This window comes from Apium graveolens, chromosome 1 (assembly GCF_009905375.1).
Source record: "Apium graveolens cultivar Ventura chromosome 1, ASM990537v1, whole genome shotgun sequence".
NCBI classification, from domain to species: Eukaryota; Viridiplantae; Streptophyta; class Magnoliopsida; order Apiales; family Apiaceae; genus Apium; species Apium graveolens.
Window position 1 is genome coordinate 79,487,500 of NC_133647.1, and position 22,152 is coordinate 79,509,651.

Genomic DNA, 22,152 nt, shown 5'->3' on the forward strand with positions numbered 1-22,152 from the left:
AACTTCGATATTAAATCATCGAAAGTATTCTGCCAGAGGCTCCCAATCTCCCTGTTTGATATTGGCCAGCGTGGCCATAGGGGTGAGTAGTGGAAGGTGGACTGAAATTTCCTGACGAACAAATCCTCCAACTGCTACCATATCTTTATGCTATCTGGTCCCAACTTGGAAAACCATTATTAGGCACTCCCTCGGAGTGACGCTGCGAAGAGTCTGCAGCGGGTTGGCTTCGGCACGTGGTAAACCTCCATCTCAGTGTTAAACTATATAAGGTATTATGTTGGGTCAGCTTTGCCATTAAATAGGAGATCAGGATCGTGCCTAAACACTCGATGTAAGGGAGATGATCGAATAGCAGCCATGAACGGAGAAGGAGCCGTTGAGGCCGGGGGTCCCCTCTTCTCCTGCTCTATCTGGTCCAGGATCCTCCTTAGGTCTCCAACCCTGACAACTTCTCTCTCCCTGTCACCTTTTGCATTACTCGAGTGATGGGAACCCTGAGGTCGCTTATGGCATCCCCCTCCTCCGAGTCGCACCTGCGACTCCTCTTCCTGATTGACCTTGCGTTTTCGTTGTTCCTCCCTCCTGGGTGGGGTGCACTGACGTCTTCGTGGAGGAGTCGATGCATGCTTCTTTTTTGGGGTTCTTTGACCTTCAGGCTCCTTCACCTCTCTTTTTTTTCTGCAATTCTCTAACTTGAGCCTGAGGTCATGCTCATTTAGCTTCTTGCCCACGCGGTCTAGCACACTAATTGACCTTGCCTTGGACGAAGCTGGCTTTTGCCCCGATCTCTTAGAGATCTGGCTGCCCCGCTCGACCCGATCTTGGGGTATCTCATCCTATTATAGTGATGCCTCTTTCTTCTGCTTGGTCTCAGTTGCTGCATCGTTGAACTCGTGGATCGGCCGCTTTTAAGGTCCCTTGCCCTTCCAACTACGTTGGGAGACCTTGAGGCAGCGTACCTTGCGCTTAGCATTCCGGACCGAAATTTTCTCTACCCTATACATTCGGGCATTGATCTCGTTCATCTGGTCGGCAAGGCCTTCGAGGTACGTTATGACCGCCTGCCCGTCCATGGTTGCGGGAGGTAGTGGTGGCGCCTGATTCTCCGGGGACATGTGTTCGATCCCATTTTGGTCCTTTTTCTTGCCCCCGCTTACTGGTGTCACCATTGATTTGTCCTCTTTGGTCATCTTTTCTCCCTAAGATGAAACTCTTATCCCCTCATTCCAGCGCCAAATGTTATGGGGAGAATTTCGTATAACAGTGTTTTGGAGGTTATTGGCCGGAATAAAGACCAAATATGGTGCTATATGGCGGAGGAAGGCTATGTATGATGGTGGTTAAGCTTGTATGTTGACTCCTCAGGAAAGAATATGGGTTTTGTTATTCTTTATCAAGTGTCGAGTCATATCTCATACAAGTACCTATGTACCCTATTTATGGGGATCAAATAGGGCAGGGTTCGGGTTCTTCGACCCGTACAACCCAAGCCCATGATAAAGTTAGGCCTTCCCCAATTAGTCACGTAAATCTCGATCGGCTCCACACGCTTCCTACAATCTTGCGGCATCTCCGCATTTCTTCCCGTGATTGCAGGAATACCCTTTGTCGGCCCCGAAATTTACGAGCAACTCAGTCATCTATGAGTCACTTTCCATGTTACACACAAAGTCCTCTAACACGGGCCAACCTGGTTGCTTCAGCCCACATCGCCTTTTCTTCAAATCAATAAATAAGATGTTTCCTTCATTTTCCACAAGATGTGAGCTCATGGGCCCAGCTCGCATATGAGCATATGAGCTCAGCTCACTTATGGGCACCTGAGACTAGCTCGCATATGATGGGAAGGCAACCAATTAATCCCGATTATAAGTTGATGCTAGCCCTTGAGCACAACTTGCGTATGAATACACTCTTTCATATGATGATATGCATACGAGCTTAGTATGAATAATTTGGGCCTAGCTCGTGCTACCAACCTCTATTCCCAGCTCGCACGTCATGAGCCCAACTCGCACATCAATCTGCGAGTCCATCTTGCATATTGTGAGCCCAACTCACACATTAGTTCATGAGCCTAGCTCACATGTGGGAGCCCAATCCTCCTGTGGGAGCCCAGTCCTCTTGTGGGAGCCCAGTTCTTCAATACACCCATAGGGACCTGTTTAGGGCCCATGACCGAAAGCGGGCATAACAAATGTATATATGTATCGAATAATGTAGTTTTAATGCTTTGAGGACAATACAAATACGTTTCTTAAACATATTCTATTTTCCGAGGAAAATTCATAGCTGACTTTTCTTCAGTAATTATGGGCCTTTCCAGATGTATTTTTATCTCTAGACCATTTTAAAATAATAAAAAATTTCATTATCTTCATGTGGGTTATTTTATTGTCCAATTCTGACTTCTGGAACGTGAGATATAGCCCAAACAATATAGCAGGTGCATGCAGTCCAACAAATCCGAATTTTCTTCTAATAAATCTCCAAAATCAGCTTTTTATTCTCCAATCCTTCTATGTTTAGGATTTCTTACTTTCTACAATAAAATATTAAAATTTATTTAATAAAAATCCAATTAAATGTAAAATATAATAAATATGTGGAACAAAATTATATAATATATATATATATATATAAATATACACTCTGTCAGAGTTTGAATTTCTAAGAGAGATGGGAAGATCCCAAATCCATGAAAGAGATGAAGAGTGCCCGAATCGCTACTAGAGAAGTGAACTAATTCATGTTACAAAGGTGAGTCGTCTTAGAGTGGAGAGCATGAATCTTTGTTAGAGTGATGGAATGAGGCTCATGCTTCATCAATGTTTCCCCTCGCACAAGGGTCCCTCAGCGTTCTTGAGCTTTATAAATTATATATAGAAACAACTCCCCCCGGGTCATAGTTGAAAATATTTCTTCAATATATAAATGGGATACTAGTCCTCTTTTATACTTAGGGTGGCTTCTTCTCAGTCATTATCACCTGAGTTAGCATTTAATAGACTTATTAACAAAATATTGGATCATTGGAGAGGCCCATTGGGGACTCGCACCATTGTTTCTTAGACTTTTTCGCCTTGCATGGGCATGTTGACCTAGTTCTACAAAAAATTTAAATGCTATAACAAAGGTAAAAATAACCTAAGCAAGAAAAGTCAAAAACTTGAAAAACAAATCACACTATGTTGAGAGGCCTCGCTAAGAAAGGCTACCCCCCAATGAAAACCTTAATAGTCTCCAAAGTAGGGGGCTCACTGAGATGCTACCAAACAATGAAGAAGACTGGACTTGTAGCATAAATAAAGGGCCTGGTGGAGAGAAAGATGCAAATTATAAAGACCTTGTTGGTCATCCAGGTACAGGGCCTTGCTTAGAGATATCGTCACTCCATAAAGAAGAAGAGGCATCCTGCAAAGTGATCTCATAAAGAGGCATCCCGCTAGGGGTACCTCTATAAGAGTCATCCCACGAGGGGGAATCTCATGCGAAACCCTGCTAAGGTGCTCACGTAAAGACATCCCAAGAAGGGGTATATCATGTAGAGGCATCTCATGTACAGCGACCCACTAAGGTGCTCTCCAGAAACATCACATGAGGGGGGGCATCTCATGTAGACGCAGCTCTATAGATGCATCTCATGTAGAGCGACCCGTTAAGGTGCTCACCTAGAGATATCCCAGGAGGGGGCATCTTATGTAGAGGCATCTCGTGCGGAGCGACCCTCTAAGGTGCTCACACAGAGGCATGCCACGAGGGGACATCTCATGTAGAGACATCTCCATAGAGGTATCTCATGCAGATCGACCCGCTAATGTGCTCATGCATAGGAATTCCGCGATGGGGCATCTCACGGAGAGGCATCTCATACAGAGGGACCCGTTAAGGTGCTCATGAAGAGCTATCCCATGAGGAGAAATTTGAAGCGGAGACATGCGATATATGACGGTTCTTGATGGGAGATTGTATTGCTAGTCGTGTCAAGGTAGACGCCCTCATTAGATAGATTGCCACCCCTTACTGATCAACTTGATTCAGATGAGATTGGATTCTGGTGGACATTCCACATCATAAGATAATTAGGGACCTCCCTTTTGCCTAGAAGGATCAGAGTCGCGTGCCTCTTTTCCTCGAGGCAGCGGTCACCCGGTTGTTCTCTACTTCACCCTAGATTAACAGTCAGCTCTGTTATGCAAGATTAAGACATCCTTCTCCTATCGATGTCAATTCCTTCCTTCTAGCGCCAAATTTTGTTGGGGGAAATTTGTAACAACATCAATTCAGAGGTTGTTGGAACCACAGAGCAAAATATGTTGATTTGAAATTATATTCACGAAGAACGCAAAGAACACGGGACGGAAATTGATTGATGTTGTAACTGATCTCGTTTGATGATTCGTAGAATGACAAAGAATATTGTTTATTCTCTCTTATGTCAAATTATCGATCATCCGTAAAAAAAGAGGCATACATACCTTTTTATAGGGGTTTAAGCCACACGTAGTTCTTAGAGGATAAGTTACCAAAATGAGACTGGGTTTGGTCTAGTCCATCAAGACCCAGTAATCGTGGGACCGTCCATAAAAAACCCATATTTATCCATGGCACAAGCCCAATTACGCTGTAATAGGCTGTCATGGAGCTAGACAAATATATCTCGTTGGTGAGGTACGAGAACATTTGCAGGCCTCGCATGCGACCCCTTAGAGTATGGTCAAGCGATGTAGCCTTATGGAGAGCATGGTCTCGCATGCGACCCATTAGAATTTGTTCATGCGATGTGATCATATAGAGAGTACGTGCAATTACGGGAGACCTGGCCACGCATAACGATTATTCCTCCCATTTGACCCCTTGAGGTCTGGTCATGAGTCTTCAAGTCAAATGATGAATATTTATATAAGTTGATAGTGAAGCATCTCGTTTTAGGTCTAGCCTTGCATGTCTTTACTCTTTATCATATTTCGAAGAGGTCCTTCCAAGTTTGATATAGTTCTGTAATGATTCAATGACGTGCCCCTATGGGATCATGTAATCATAAGTTATTTTAATTATATCTTCAATCTAATTTGTATGTGAGTTTTTACTCCAACTGGTCTCTTAGATCCTCTTCGAAATATGAAGAGATTACTCCTTAATTGTTAATATAGGTGCAAGACTGACCTTCTGATAATATGGGGACAAGCTACCCCTCGTGGAGATGGATAGGCCACCCCTTCTAGTAATATGAGATCATGTATGATATGAGGGGAGGACTCCGCTCTTAATTGTACGAGGACATGACTCCCCTCTTGTTGAGAGATGTACATGACTTTTTTCCCGATAGGGAGCGGGACGTTGAAAGTTGGACATGACTCCTTTTTCGATGAAAAGGTGGACAACTCTACTTTTTTTTAGAGGCGAACATGACTCACCTCGTGGTAAAAGTAGTACATGGCTCACTTTTTAATAAGAGGTGGACATGACCACCATATTGTTGGAGAGGCGTACATGATTCACCTCCTAATAAGAGGTGACTCCTGATAAGAGGTTGACATGACTATCCTCCTTTATATTGCCACATGTCATTCAGCGAGGTATTGTCAATATGTGGTACACGTTTCTAGTTAATATACAATTACGAGAGCTCCTCCATATTTCTTGACTTATTTATTGAAACCAAATATTATTAATATTTCTTGTAATAAGTGTGTTTAGAGCCATGTCATATTTGGACATGACATTACTAAATTCAACTCGAATTTTATATGAATTACACTAATGACTTGGACATAAATATGCCAGTCTAAGTTGTCACAATGACCAACTTTCAACGATTAGTTTCCGATGAATTACATCAAGAACATATCTAAAATTTGACTTGACCAACTTTCAACGATTAGTTTCCGATAAATTACATCAAGAACATATCTAAAATTTGACTTGAATATACTGATTTAACTGTATTTACCGAGACTTACCCATTCATTAACGATTACAAAATCAGATTGCCAGGTCCCGTTGTACTTTGCATGTTGAGCATGACTTGCCTCTAATTATTCCTGTAAAAGTAGCTTAATCTCACACAACAATAAGGAGATGTCATATCTATCAAAGAGCAACAAGCTAGCCAGCTTGACAGAGAAGTGGGGAAAGCATCATATATGTTTTATTAGATAATAAATATTTTTGGATTTACAACGACATTTCTTTGAGAGAGCTCAGATGCTATATTTCTGAATCATTTCGACGAGATTCAAACTCTTACGAAGCCATTACAGGGTCGTGGTTTATGTACATCTCAGGACAAATAGTGCACATCCATGCATTTCCAGTGCTACTGATAAAGTGTCCTTTATAAGTCCATAATCTTTACCTCCCCATATTTCAGTTCCAGCACATGAGGAAATGTTCGAGTTTCTGTATGGAAGTCCCTTCGATAGGTCCGACATCTTTAGAGATATAATGGTCTCATCATTGTTCAAATTGAACAAAGCAAGATATATTTCACCTGGATTAAAAAGGAGATGATTGTTAGATTGTAATTCATCTGCAATGTATGAACACTCATAGAAGATCCGATGTGCTGCAGCCTGATGTTATCTTTCCTTTTTTTAAACTATTAATTACTGATGCCAAATGAGTACTTGACATGATGGAAAAAGACTAAGAGAGACTTTAAAGCTAGCTGTATATATTTTTAGTAAGTATAAGAAACTTTATAGATGGAGTTGAGCTTATTAAAAAATGAAATGCTTGGTTCTATTGGTTTCAGGTTAATAACAATTTGGATGAGCATTAAATTACTGTTATCTTGTAAAAATCAAGGAATTATGTTGGGTTTTTCTGTTAATAAAAGAAAAGAGTCTTGTACTTCAGTTGTTTACGCTCCATCGTTTCACATCGTTTCACATATATCCAAAGCATAATGTTCCTTTATGAGTTTCATGTTATAGTCGCATACTTCCTAAAACTGCTAGGCAATGCCATTTTTACACTACTTTATCTTTTCTTCCTGTATCACAAAAATAAGATGTTCCATAACGAAAATCTTCACTAACCAGTAATGGAAGAGCTTCAGTTAAGTCATTCTATTTGTTTGTAAGTAGATATTTCCATAGATATGTATACGACAATTTGATAAGAAAACTTAAAACCATATGTTCTGACCTACCTTTCCTTCCACTAGATATCCAAGACCGGGTTCCCATAGAAACCGCATTAGCTACAAGAAAGACGAGGTAGATTCAGATTAGGAATTTCAAAATTGTACTGTTTTTCTGTAAATTATCATGTGAGCTTGTCACCTTCGATTCTATACATTGATGCACATAAACCAGAATAACTGCTAACAAGAGTTCCATTGTCGTTGAATCCCCACAACTGCAATAAATTAGACAATTAAAGTAGCATTTAGGTTATGTAATGTAACATAGACAAACAGTTCCTTTAAGATAAAATGCATAAACTGTGAAACAGCTAAATGTCATGCAACTACATAAACTGAAGTTGCACAATATACAGCTTTCTACAATTTTATATTTATATTATATGTCTGTAATGTACTAACGTGTGTGTGTATATATTCTTTGGGAGTCTTAGTTTTTTCTTTTCAGTATTTAGCTTAGCCGAAATGTATGGTGAAAGAGCAATATAACATAATTTAAGGGCCTGTAAGAACAAGATACCAAAGTATTCTTAATCTAACAAGGATCATAAGGAGTGCAGTTAGATATCGTGAAACTATGCACCATTCGAAATATTTTTCATACTTGGTTTGTATGCCGTCTGCAAGGTGAAAACGAGGCTCGTGGGACTTCTTTTGAAGTAAGCCTCCAGTTTTGAGAAGCACTCAAGCAAAAGTCTTTTGTGTCTGCTGCAAATAAATGAGAACTGTGTTGATATTTCTGTTTGAATACCATCTCCTCGTCCCTGCATGAACAACCTTGCCCTGTCAAATACTTTTATAATGAAATCGATAAAAAGAATTCAACAGAAAGAGAGAGTAATAATATTACGATGCAGATGAAACTCCTCCTTTGTTGAGGCAAAATGGTGGCTGATATCTGCTTCCAAATTTCCCTGTCCAGCAGACTTGTTCTGATTCATTTTCAGTAGACCTGGTAAACCAACCTTTTGCCGAACTATCTTTGCAGCTTGTCAGCCGCAAATCAATTGATTCTGATATGCCCACACTTTTTAGACTTCTTGTTTGGAAGATCAGTCCTCGGTTTTTGATTTGGAAGCGGGATGAACTAGTAATATAAGGAAACTGCATAACAGTCCATTCAGTTCTATATATGTTTCAGAAATAGAAGTTTCTGGATGAGTAGACGGACCTGCTTGTTATCTGAGCTAAAGGAGTTTATTTCCATAAGAACAGGATGGGCAATGAGATCAAGTGTACTACGGTCAAGATTTCTCATATCCCCTCCAAACATAAGAGGAGATCTGGCCATAGACCACAAAGTCATCTGTCAAAAGAAACTCTAGTATGACAATTTAAATATTAATTACTTGAAGAAAACTATACAATGAAATACACATATACCTGAGTTTTCTGCTCACTGAGGGAGAGTTTACAATTTCTATACGGACCATGGTTAACCCCTGTGATCCAAAATACAATGTCAATAAGAAAATCCACTGTCAAGATATTGGGTGCCAGTTTAATTTAGTAAAAGTTGGACCATAAAATGATTGTATGTCATAGACTTGTAAACCATATATATTAAAGATACAGGGGTGTATCCCAGATTCTATGAATCATGAGATTGTATGGTAAATATGCCAGATTGATATAGCGACATTACAACCCAGATAAATAAGAAATTCCACACAGTTACACCATCCAAAAAAACAACCAGAAATGGGTTCCAAATGGAGCTGAAACGAAGAGTTGGTGCAGAAGTACAGTTTCCATCTCCATTTCACGTACTATGATTAACGGCCTAAGGTATTATCAAATCTTACAACAGACCTCTACAACTCTTAAAACAGACCTCCACCGGTTACATGTCCACAGAATTCTTTGGTATTATGTTGTAAAGCTGAGTAGATAGAATTGACACGACATGCCCTTTCGGTAACTAATTAATATTATTCATAGTAAGTAAAGATCATGAAGCTAATTTTGTCGGGATTTTTTAACCTGGATCAGTAAGCCATCCCAGTGGAAGCATATCTAAGTCGGGCCATGATTTTCCCGACAAGCCCTTGATCCCTGTCATACGCGCAGCAGCAAAGTCTCTGACAAGTCGGAAAATGAAATACATGAAAAAAGAAGAAGCAATAATCTTAACGCATAGGTTATAATAATACCAACTGATGCGCTAGTATGTGAAGTAGTGGTACTGACTGAAAAACTATTAATTACGCTGAAGTAAGGAATCCTTGTCAAACTAAAGCATAGAGTACTAGATGCACCTTGAAATGTCAAAATGGGATGTTACATCTTGCCATGAGTCCCAGTCATCTCCTGTTATCCTATACATGTTGACCAGATCGTTTATCTCCTTCGCCATGGTTGGGGTGACACCACTTCCAGGAGACAAGGAATATATGATCGGGCGGTTATGTTCCCGCCAGAACTGCATAAGGTAAAAGGCATACTTACTTGATTCACATTTTATTATAAGTCTATAAACCCCATCACATTTGATTTGAAAGATATAATTTCAGCACAGATAAAATTAAGATTCTTTGTACCTTCGAAGCGACGGATATCTCATCAACATCCAAATCATCACCAAAGACACAATCGTGCTTCACTAGAAGGAAAAGAGTACCAAAAGGAAAATAGAAGATTGAACTGTTAGCAATTTGGTTGCCGAAAGAAACTATGTTGCGCACTAATATTAAATGTTAGTCTCTAATAACACTGTAAAAGTATCTTAATTTTTACTCCTGTAACAACGGACAAATTTTATCTTTTTAAGTTATCAATTAATAGGAGGAGGAAGAAAACTACCTTACTCATCTTTTGTAATTGAAAGAAGCGACTTTGAACTTGTAGAAATAGATCTTATTAGAGATATTTCATTTGCAATTGTTGTTTAACTCTTTAAGTAGTTCTAATGAATTAACACGCAGAGGCTTAATTTTGCTTACTTTCACTATGTTCAAAGCTATAACTGGGGCGAAAAACTAATTTATCTTTGAATTTTAGATCAAGTATATGCTATAAATTCAACACAAGAACCCTTTTCAGATGCCACAATAACAGATAAAGAGCTAATGAAAAGCAAAGGTAGCTATTAGCAATATAACTCCATATATCCAATATATAGCGCAATAATGGCTTAAAAATATGATATTGGCATCTAACGTATTACCAAAATCAACACCCCAATCAGCGTACTGTTGATAGAGTGACCTCAAGAATGCCCTTCCAGCTCCTAACTTGGTGTCAACGCTCATGAATCCGTTTCTCATCCACTTACAAGCCCTCTCTGTCATTCCTATATCTTTTGCAAACCACTTTCTACCGGATTCTTCATAAGCTTTCCCCTATTCAGAAAAAACTATTGTTTTTAGCAACAGTTGCAACACGTAATCTTTGCATATTCAAGATACTTCTACAGTTTGAATACTTTCTTGTTATAAACCTTAAAGAAGGATGAGTAACAACATTTGTAGAAATGTAAAGATTTTCATACTTTAGTTTTCTTGAACAATCATAATACAGCAAATAAATCTCTAGTGCCGAAAGAAAGTGGGAAACTGAAATTGTTGAGAGCAATACCGTGGTAATGTCTAGAATAGGAGTGTTTGCATTAACCGCTTGTGTACTTATACCTCTCATTATATGAATCCCAAATTTCAAACCCATATTATGAACTATCTTGGCCACTTCAGTAAACCCCTTCCCATATCTAGATGAAGGCCATCTTACTGGATCAGGAATCATTCTTCCCCATTCATCAATAACATCAAAACCAAGAGAGTCAACATAGGCTCCAGCAACATGCCTTCTATACCAAAGGTAATCCACCACAACATACTACAAAAAACACCAAAATCCTGCCTCAGATGGTAATTATTCCCTCGTACAAATCGACTCGATAACCAAATTATCGAAATGAATGAAGCTTTTACACAATTTGAGTAAGGTTAAAGATGAAAGACCTCATATCCAGAAGAATGCAATAATTTAGCAACAAGTGCCGCATTTTCAAGAAATTCTTGTTCAGATATTGTCCAACAAAATGAATCATAAGAGTTCCATCCCCTTGGAGGTGTAACAGCACGGTCTGATGCTTCCACAATTTGAGTAGTAGTAAAAACCCTGAAATAGTCAAGTTCAAAGCTACTGAATTAGTAACAGTAGCCCATTACAAAATCTCTCCCTCTCTCTCTCCCCCTCCCTCCCTCCCTCCCTCAATTCCAACACATACCACACAAAATTCAAAAAACATGACATGGGACTCAAAACAATTGTACCACTGATTGTTTCTAATCACATTAAAATTTAAAATCAAGTTTAACAGAAACTATGATGCTGTAACTTGTAACATGAGTACAAGATACACAATGAAATGATTACTAACCTGTGAAAAAGAGAGAGAGTGCAGAACAAACACAAGAAGCTGAGCTTCATCATACTCTGGTCACTTCTCTATACTTGTGTGAACTATACTTTGTACATCAGTTGTAAAAGACCATCAATAATAAGGCTGTTGGATAGGATAGATAATATAAGTATATATATCTAATTTTTTATATATGAAAAACTAGATATGTATGTAATCTTCATTGATGGCGAACCACTAATTTTGATTGGAGAATTACGTCACGTACTTTGTTTAAGGATATCTATCTACTCAACTTGAACTTAAATATGTGCACACAACTGCAACTCTGCACAAGTGCTGTTACTAAATCCTGTTTGATAAAATTATTAAATTTCAGAAATTGAATAGTGATTTCGGGAAATTTATATAAGAAACTGTTGCATGAACGTGTCCAACATGACCGCATGCAAAAATTTGTTAACTGCGATTGCGAGTGTATCTTCACAAATTAACACTATATTAATTTCAATTTTTATTATGCTAGGTTGAATATGTTACGCTGAATCATCAAATTATTATATTTTTATCATAAATTAGTGAGTATAAAACATATAACGTCATTCACGTATTATTTATTAAATATTAATTTGCTGGAAAAAATTAATATTGAAAATTTGAGTAAAATAGATAGAGAATTCAAGGTAATGATAGGAAAGAATGAAGGGGGTAAAATGTGGAAAGGAGAGTCAAAATAATCCCAACAAAAAAAAGGGGAATCTGTCGGCGTGCAAAATGGCAGTGCGACGTTTTCTTTGTTTTGATGATGTGTAAAGGACGAACCTAACCTTCACGTGACCGCTACACTCCCTTCAACTGTTTCGGAATAATTTGAGCTCAGCTTTAATTTTTCATTCACAAAAACATTACTATATATTTCTTGTTAGATCGAAAGATGCATGATGACTGGATCTCACCGTTTTTTTTCCCAAGTAGATCTCACATTTCGTAATACCAAAACGTGAACACAGTAATAAGTTTGAGTTCATTAACAATTCGAGTTCTAACATTATATGTGTTCTCTTAAGAAAAAAAGTTAAGATCACCACACCCTCGTTTATAACCTACTCAAACCTCAAGTTTATTGATATATAAACGTTTAATATTGTTTTATGTAAAAAAATTAAAAAAAAAAGTTGTACAAAACGTTAGATGAAATGACATTTTCTATTATTACAAAATGCATGTTCAAAATATGTATCAAAATGACATTTGAGATCATTTATTTTGATTGTAATATTTGGTATTCTATATTAAAATAGTGACAATTAGAGATTTTTTTATCACTCTAAGAGTATCTCCGATGATAAAACCCCTCAGCTAAAAATATATCAAATATGTCATAAATAAATATTATAGAGATTGCGTAAAAATCGATCCATTCCAATTATGCATTCCTGTTAGCTAAAATTTTAATCAAGGTATATTAGTCGAACATGTACAGACCTGTAGACCCGTAGTTAAATTATATGCAATCGCCCGCAAGGGTTGCCTCAATTGGTTAAAAAGGGATAATTATCCTCTTGGTCACATATTCGAATCTCATTGGAAGATAATTTATGATTATACCTCCTGAACCAAAATCTGTCGCTTAAATGTGGTTTATCTTGGTTTACGTGGTTTGTAAGTTATTACGTGACCTACAATTAAAAAAATACACGTAATCTACTTACTATATCGAAATAATGCATTTTATTTACAATAACTTGAGATAATAAAAATATATTATTTAAAAATTGACTCCACCAGAATTAATCAGTTAACAAGTTTAGCAAATTTTATATAATTATTATTTTATATCATTTTAGCCAAAGATATTGAAGTAAGGTAACTCAATATTCAAATTCCCTATCCATATCGATATTCCAGCTTAGAGATGTACAAAAAACCCGGATCATAAAATCTGGGCCGACCCAATCCGGTCAAAGTCGGGTCAAGCCCGGCCCCGTTAAAGCCCGGTCCAGTCCCGGCCCGGGCTTAGGGCCTTGACGGGCCTTATATTTTTAAGCAAGGCCCGGTCTGGCCCGACCCGGTTAAAAGCCCGACCCGACCCGATTAAAAACCCAAAAAGCCTGATTAAAATCTGATTATTCTAATATATTTATGAATTCACATTTACTATAAATATAAATAATACTTTAAACACATATATATTTACATATTTGTGATTAATAATATTATTTATATACTTCATTGCATAAATAATGAAAAAAGATATATTAAGTACACTACACATATTTGGATAATAATGATAAAACATATTATTCTGTAAACATGTTTATTTTTTGCCGAATGAAAATGTTTTCAAAGAAATAATATTTTCGTAAAATATTTCATGTAAACTAATACATTTTAATGATAATCTAGTTACTAACATATGTAGTCTTCGGAATCTTTAATAAAACTCGATCCGATTTAAATTAGAAAAAAAGTCCGGTCCCAATCGATCTGGCCCAAAAAAAGCTCGGTTAGACCCGTCTCGAGGGTCCAAACGAGCTCTGATAATTTCAGAAAGTCCGATCCGGCCCGATCAAAGTCAAAACCCGAAAAGTCCGGCCCGATCAAAGTCCGAATTTTTTAAAATCCGGTCAAAACCAGGATCATTGGGTTTTTTGTGCATATTTGTTCCACCTAAACGGCCCTGATCCTTTTTTTTTTTAACAAAGAAAACAAAAAGCAAAGTAGGCGGAAGCTTTTCTTCGAAATAGGCAGAGAGGGTAACCCTATCATTAAAAACTTTTACAAATTTATTTAATTTTCGAAAACCCTCCCTCTCAAAAACTTAAAAAATTTGAAACTTGTTTCGATGTCTGTAAACTGAAAATTCTGGATTCCCCTAACAGGAATCAGTAAAGTGGGGGTGATACCTGCATTGTTAACCTCCTAACATTAAAATGGCAAATCGAGACTGCGTATGGGCAATAGTAGACAGCAGGGGCTGCTTGTACATGACATGCGGACACGAATCTACAAGGTTAGATTTCTTTTATTTCCGATGATGGAATCTACAAGGATAGAAAGGGACGGAAGAAGAGAGCTATATAAATCTAGACTTATGAATTCACATGAATCCAATTTCTTTAGGTTTACACGTTTAGATTCCTAGTTCTATTTTAGGCAAAAAGAACCAAGCAGTAGGGTTTTATTTTCTATTCCCTCGATTTTCTTAACAATTTTGAATTTTGCACACATTTTATTGTGTTTTAATCAATTAATTAGAAATATAATTTTTTAAAATTTTATTGTAAAATAAAATATTATCTATTTTATTCACGAAAATTTATAAATAATATTTTAAATTATCCAGTCAAATTATATTAAAATAAGTGTAAAAATCAAGATGTCATATATATATATAGGAAATTACTCAAATACAAACCAATATTACAATACAAACTACAAATGAATAACATATGTATGTTTAATCCCTTTCTCTCTCCTCCATGTGTACTATATATTCATGTATATATTTTTCTCTTCGGTTTTAATTTGACTTTTCCCGTTATTCGGTCAACTTTTTTTAAAAATAACTTCACCGTATTTTTCTTCATCTCCCACTCATCAATTTGCATAGCATATTTGCTATATTTTGGCGAAAAATCAGTATTTAAACTTACCTGAATCATTAAGCTGAAATCATTACTATTCTAGGCACCAGGAGATTTTAGTGATTCACGTAGGCATAATTAGTGATTTATCGCCGAAATATATTAAATATGGTATTCATACGGATTATTGGAGTATGTAGAAAAATATAGTTAAGTTAGATTATAAAAAGAGTTCATCAATTGACGAGAAAAATTCAACTAAAAATGGAGGGAATGAAGTGGAGTTGTGTGTGAGAGTATATTTAAATTGGATATAGTGCAGTTTGTAGTTTGTATTTTAATTTAATTTATATTGGAGTAACTCTTTATATATATAAGGAGGGTGTGATTGGTCAATTTTATGAATCCAAACTAGAACAAGTTAAATTTAAAACCTGAAATTAAACTCCTAAGGAGATAATAACATTAAACAATTAAAATGATTTGGTTTGGTTTGGTATCTTGATATAAATCATTTAATTAAAAAATAATAAGAAATGTAAGTTTTGGATCATAATATAACTCCTCCAAGATTTTAAGTTTAAGTTTTTTTAGTATATATAAAGTAGGTGCATGAGTGTCCGGGGCACCTATTGGCTATTGTAACCGATAAATGCCCAAGATCGAGTGATTGTAGGTTCTTCTGGCTGCAGTGATCTTTATTGATGGGTTACATGGGTAACTTACTTTTGTGAATTTTATAACGGGAGAAAATTAGGTGTCTCCAAGCTAAGAAATTGAGGATAAAGCTTCATTTGCTTCATTGATAAACATTTTTTACCTGTTGGCTTTTTCCGGACATGTGGAGGGACCAAAGTTATCAGTTGAATTAATTCATACATGAAATATGAAGTTATCTGTTGCTACGGTGAGAATTAAATACCAATCGTAGATTGATTAATCAATTATTCGACGATATACATACATGCATATTAAGTTACAGTAAATCTTGACATACATACATGTTCATTATAAAGTCATTATCTCTTTTTTAGGAATGATCTTGGCCCCATTTTCCATATTATTTCTGTTATTATATTGAGAAAATACTACACGTCAAATTTAACCTACGACATACACCTTCTGCTTCGCTAATGTACGTATAGTTCTATCTTCACGTTTATACTAATTACGTTTGGATTTGTACATCTATCTATACTGTTATATTAAATACGAAACAATAAAAGTTTCGTTGGTAGTCGGTCTGGTCACCGTAATTATAGTAATATTTAAAATAAAATAGTTTCATAAATAGATAAATAATTATAACAGAATTATAATATGTCTAATGGTTTTCTTGTAAGAGAAAATTTGTACAACACTTTTTGGAGGAAATCGCTGAAATAACGGGAAATATGTTTAGATTTAGGCCTGATCGTAGAAATATTTATAATAGCTATATACGCCCAACCCGCCGGAATCCGGTGGCAAGCAAGGATGTGTTTGGACTGAATTTGCAAGGTGCTCGAGATATGATGACTGAATAATTCCTACTCAATCGTAGACATGCTCAAACGATCTCACAAGTGCTTCTACTCGATAACTGGAAGAGAAAATATGTGTGTAAGTCCTGCAAATGGCCTACATATCCTATATTTACAGGAATCAAGTCCTTATGTAGTTCTATTAGCCTTAGGACTCCCCTTTTAATGGGCCAACCACATTTTGCCCAAACCCATTACTGCCTTTAATCCTTACCCAGCTATACTTAGGCTAAATTAAGAAAGTCCTACTCCTAATACACCACTAACTATTATTTATCTTCTATATTGTTGCATTTATCCCTTAAATATATGCATACTTCATGTAGATATCATATAAATCCGTTCTCAAGTAGTTGTATGTCGCTAGGAATCGTATCCATCTTGCTGTCCCATTGTAGAGTTCGTCTCCAACTATAACATTACTTCTACAGGTCTCTTACTATTATCAGAATAGCCCGGTTAAGTGCCCTCCTCCGAATACAACATTGTTTTAGCACATTATAGGGAACCTGGGGTATTAGGCAACCACTAAGTATCCTCCTAATTTCCCCTTACTAATACCCCTTCCGACAGACAGTAACCATTCTTCCTATACCCCTACCGTAGTAATCCACTCGGGTCCGATACTCCTGCTTTGCCGTCCAAAAAGCCCAATTTTCCTTAACAACCCATCAAATCTCCCTATGGGCCATAAATCCGTCCCACGGATGATTTCAGGCAAAACAACTACCCCCGGTTCCCCATAGTCATTGTATGCTTGGGGAACCTAAATGCTTCTCATACCCTAATCATATCAAACTCTCATGAGACTCTTTAAAATATATCGTATACAGCCCCAAGGAACCTTCCTCAAGAACCCATGACAATACCCCTGATAGAAGACGTAAACTACCCCTAATCAACCTTTTCTGAATTCCCTATCATGTCGTGGGATTTAGGGTCTTCAATGCATGATTCTATACACTCCGGGCTAGGGGGCTTTGGGATAATCCCCCTTTATTCATTATGCCCTTACTCCCTAAACCCTCATTTTCTGGTCGATCGTATAATGTAGTCCAGATAATTCCCATGTTATCCCCTTGATCTTATTATCAAATTTGAATTTATGTCCTTGTTAATCCATAAGCCCTTTTAATTTAGAGTCTTTGTGGTGTGTAAATTCTTGTTAGGTCCCAATTTGTTTGTAGAAGGGGGGTTGAATACAAACAGTACCGAATAATCGAATTAAATGCGGAATAAAAAATGTGAAACAAAATTCAAGTTAAATAAAAATATTATTAAACTTGAAAGGTGTTACAACAACTGTATCGATTACAAGGTATTAATCTCAAATCAATTGTCACAAATCTAGAATAAATTCGACATGAACTTTTTCTATTTTTGCAATAATTAGAATCAAATGCTAAACGCGATTTGAGATTAAGTTCTAGGGATTTTGATCCGCTAGATTGTTACACAAGAACAAGAGAATGATTTCTAGTTGATTGGATTTAACTTTACAAGCTAGAAATTTGATCTTTGAATTAGCAGATAAGATGAAATATTTGGCTGCTTTTTCTCTCTGTATGTTCTTGACTTCTTTTTTCTCTGGATGGATAATTGATCTGCTGCTTGTCTGCTTCTTTTTAATCAACAGAATAGAATTGAACTGGCAAGACAATCCTAAGCTCAGCAAGACAATCGGTAGGACAATGGATTGAACTAGCAAGACAATCTGAATGAACTAGCAAGACAATCCTCCTCCTAGTGTAACTTTCGGTGAGACTATTGAAAATGGCCTAGCATGACAATCGGTATGACAATCCGGATTGTCATGCTAGTTCATTTTCAATTGTCTTGCTGATTTAATGCAGATTTTAATCCAATTTAAATTCTGAAAATTCCTAAAATTAATTCAGAATTAATTAATCAATTAATTCAATTAATAAATAAATTATTCTTCGCAGATATAATTTATTTTCTTAATTAAATTAGATGACTTAATTAATTAATAGAGAATTAATTCTAGTCTTGAGCAGCACCCATCCTTCTGCAGATCTTCTGAAAATCACTGAAAATTATGAATCAATTCCACCACTTCAATGTTGACACTCGATGTACTGTCTGGTTCATGAGTGACTAACTTCCGTGACGTTTCTTCATGTCTTGACTTTGACGCTTTGATTTTCTTCAGATTAAATCCTTGTAATTAATGATACTCTGACGAGATCTCTGTCACTTGATTAAATCCACGATCTTGATTTATATCACTGAGGCATGATCAACTTCTTGAACTTCTTCCAGTGAATTAACTCCTCAAGTCTGTAGATGAACCTTGTTTCTGAATCCTTTGACAGATATTACTTTGCGAGATCTCTCTGACGGTCGATCCACTATTTACTTATTACATTCTTATTTGAGTTGAGTTGAATCCTCGAATATACAAATAGGCCTATGACATATGACTTACAATCTTCCCCTATTTGTTTGTTAGACAATAACACACAAATACCTAGAGGATAACTCAACTAACAAATAAGAAAAAGATATAACATACATGCAAAGTACATAGCAGAAAAGTTCTGGATGAGATTTAACATTTTCCAGATTCCAAGTAGATGTTCCTCTAGACTGAACATATCTTCAAGTAGTTCCATCTTCATTTGTACAACCACATTTCCTGTTGAGAAGCCCATATCTCTCTTGCTTCTCCCCCTATGAGAATCAACTGATTAAAGAATATCACCTTCGTTTTACCACCTCTCCCGTACAATAGGATCCGCAGATAAAAACCAATGGTACTCCCCTAACAGCTTCTTCCCTTACTAGGAAATCACCTTGTGTTTACCACCTCTCCCGTACAATAGGATCCGTAGTTAAAAACAACAATGGTGTGGTGTAGTGTACATTTTTAGGATCTTTTTCTTCCTCCCTGCTCCCAATTTGTTTGTAGAAGGGGGGTTGAATACAAACAGTACCGAATAATCGAATTAAATGCGGAATAAAAAATGTGAAACAAAATTCAAGTTAAATAAAAATATTATTAAACTTGAAAGGTGTTACAACAACTGTATCGATTACAAGGTATTAATCTCAAATCAATTGTCACAAATCTAGAATAAATTCGACATGAACTTTTTCTATTTTTGCAATAATTAGAATCAAATGCTAAACGCGATTTGAGATTAAGTTCTAGGGATTTTGATCCGCTAGATTGTTACACAAGAACAAGAGAATGATTTCTAGTTGATTGGATTTAACTTTACAAGCTAGAAATTTGATCTTTGAATTAGCAGATAAGATGAAATATTTGGCTGCTTTTTCTCTCTGTATGTTCTTGACTTCTTTTTTCTCTGGATGGATAATTGATCTGCTGCTTGTCTGCTTCTTTTTAATCAACAGAATAGAATTGAACTGGCAAGACAATCCTAAGCTCAGCAAGACAATCGGTAGGACAATGGATTGAACTAGCAAGACAATCTGAATGAACTAGCATGACAATCAGAATGAACTAGCAAGACAATCCTCCTCCTAGTGTAACTTTCGGTGAGACTATTGAAAATGGCCTAGCATGACAATCGGTATGACAATCCGGATTGTCATGCTAGTTCATTTTCAATTGTCTTGCTGATTTAATACAGATTTTAATCCAATTTAAATTCTGAAAATTCCTAAAATTAATTCAGAATTAATTAATCAATTAATTCAATTAATAAATAAATTATTCTTCGCAGATATAATTTATTTTCTTAATTAAATTAGATGACTTAATTAATTAATAGAGAATTAATTCTAGTCTTGAGCAGCACCCATCCTTCTGCAGATCTTCTGAAAATCACTGAAAATTATGAATCAATTCCACCACTTCAATGTTGACACTCGATGTACTGTCTGGTTCATGAGTGACTAACTTCCGTGACGTTTCTTCATGTCTTGACTTTGACGCTTTAATTTTCTTCAGATTAAATCCTTGTAATTAATGATACTCTGACGAGATCTCTGTCACTTGATTAAATCCACGATCTTGATTTATATCACTGAGGCATGATCAACTTCTTGAACTTCTTCCAGTGAATTAACTCCTCAAGTCTGTAGATGAACCTTGTTTCTGAATCCTTTGACAGATATTACTTTGCGAGATCTCTCTGACGGTCGATCCACTATTTACTTATTACATTCTTATTTGAGTTGAGTTGAATCCTCGAATATACAAATAGGCCTATGACATATGACTTACAATCTCCCCCTATTTGTTTGTTAGACAATAACACACAAATACCTAGAGGATAACTCAACTAACAAATAAGAAAAAGATATAACATACATGCAAAGTAAATAGCAGAAAAGTTCTGGATGGGATTTAACATTTTCCAGATTCCAAGTAGATGTTCCTCTAGACTGAACATATCTTCAAGTAGTTCCATCTTCATTTGTACAACCACATTTCCTGTTGAGAAGCCCATATCTCTCTTGCTTCTCCCCCTATGAGAATCAACTGATTAAAGAAGATCACCTTCGTTTTACCACCTCTCCCGTACAATAGGATCCGCAGATAAAAACCAATGGTACTCCCCTAACAGCTTCTTCCCTTACTAGGAAATCACCTTGTGTTTACCACCTCTCCCGTACAATAGGATCCGTAGTTTAAAACAACAATGGTGTGGTGTAGTGTACATTTTTAGGATCTTTTTCTTCCTCCCTGCTATTTCTCCCCCTTAGTTGAGGAATCCTCCAAACTATTTCTTAAGCTTTTATCTCCCCCTTAAAGAAGGAATGTATGCCGTCGTCTGAAGGAGTTCTCATATTTCACTTGGTTGGAAAAGAAATAACAAGTAGTTTCTCTTTCTACCTCACTGTGAGTGTGTGATTCTGTTTAGTGTACCTCACATGTGTTTCACTCTTCTCTCTACTCGTGTTTACACTCATTCTCACAAGTGTATCACTCTTCTCTCATAGCTCTATAATCCAGCTGTACCTGCAAGGAAAATCACCTTAGCCATCCTTAAGGAGGTCATAGGTGGTGCAATGGGAGTTCACAAATCCCCATCCTTGTTAAACTCGTCAGATGAATCTGAGTCATAATCTACAAGTTGCTAGTTTCCCTTTTAGGGTTCCAGATTTGAATTCTGGGAAGGTAAACAATGATCCAACGAATTTAGCATAAAGATCAAAGTTCCCTTCTAATGTCTGTAAAGACATTTCCTTGTGACTCATCAGGTAATATCTGAATCATTGTCAACAAGTTGCCGATCTGCGCCTATGTCAGATCCACTATCCGCAGATGCATCCAGGGGATTTAAGCCTGGGGAGGTAGACACTGACCACTGACATATGGCTTTTGGATCAGTATCCTCTCCTAACACCTGTAAAGGCAATTGGTCCATTAACGAACCTTGAACAATCGAATCTGACCTTAAAATGGTCGAAACTCTTGTTTTCGTCAACTCATCCTTTGTGTGTGTAACCTCTCCTTGTGCATCAAGAATTGATTATGTTTGAAGTGGTGACACTACATCGGATACCTTGGCCGACAGGCAAAATTCAATA

The 22,152-nt window shown here is 36.7% G+C and overlaps 1 protein-coding gene across 1 annotated transcript; it reads right to left on the reverse strand.

Moving 5' to 3' along the window:
• Positions 1-6,132: 6,132 nt before the first annotated feature.
• LOC141664661 (uncharacterized) lies at positions 6,133-11,794 on the reverse strand. Its single transcript, XM_074470615.1, has 14 exons — positions 11,535-11,794; positions 11,113-11,272; positions 10,730-10,987; positions 10,320-10,494; positions 9,694-9,755; positions 9,412-9,575; positions 9,137-9,234; positions 8,537-8,595; positions 8,325-8,459; positions 8,004-8,257; positions 7,758-7,917; positions 7,293-7,368; positions 7,160-7,210; positions 6,133-6,496 (listed from the first exon to the last, which is right to left on the reverse strand). The coding sequence occupies exons 1-14, from the start codon at positions 11,585-11,587 to the stop codon at positions 6,276-6,278; spliced, it is 1,926 nt and encodes a 641-aa protein (XP_074326716.1). The 5' UTR covers positions 11,588-11,794; the 3' UTR covers positions 6,133-6,275.
• Between the last annotated feature and the right edge of the window lie 10,358 nt (positions 11,795-22,152).

Bases quoted from the DNA above. Each gene is read 5' to 3' on its own strand.
- LOC141664661 (XM_074470615.1), bottom strand. From the start codon at position 11,587: ATGATGAAGCTCAGCTTCTTGTGTTTGTTCTGCACTCTCTCTCTTTTT. The intron at 10,495-10,729 runs GTATTGCTCTCA...TTTTCTGAATAG, and splicing joins CTATTCTAGACATTACCACG to GGGAAAGCTTATGAAGAATC. The intron at 9,235-9,411 runs GTGCATCTAGTA...CCGACTTGTCAG, and splicing joins TCCCATTTTGACATTTCAAG to AGACTTTGCTGCTGCGCGTA.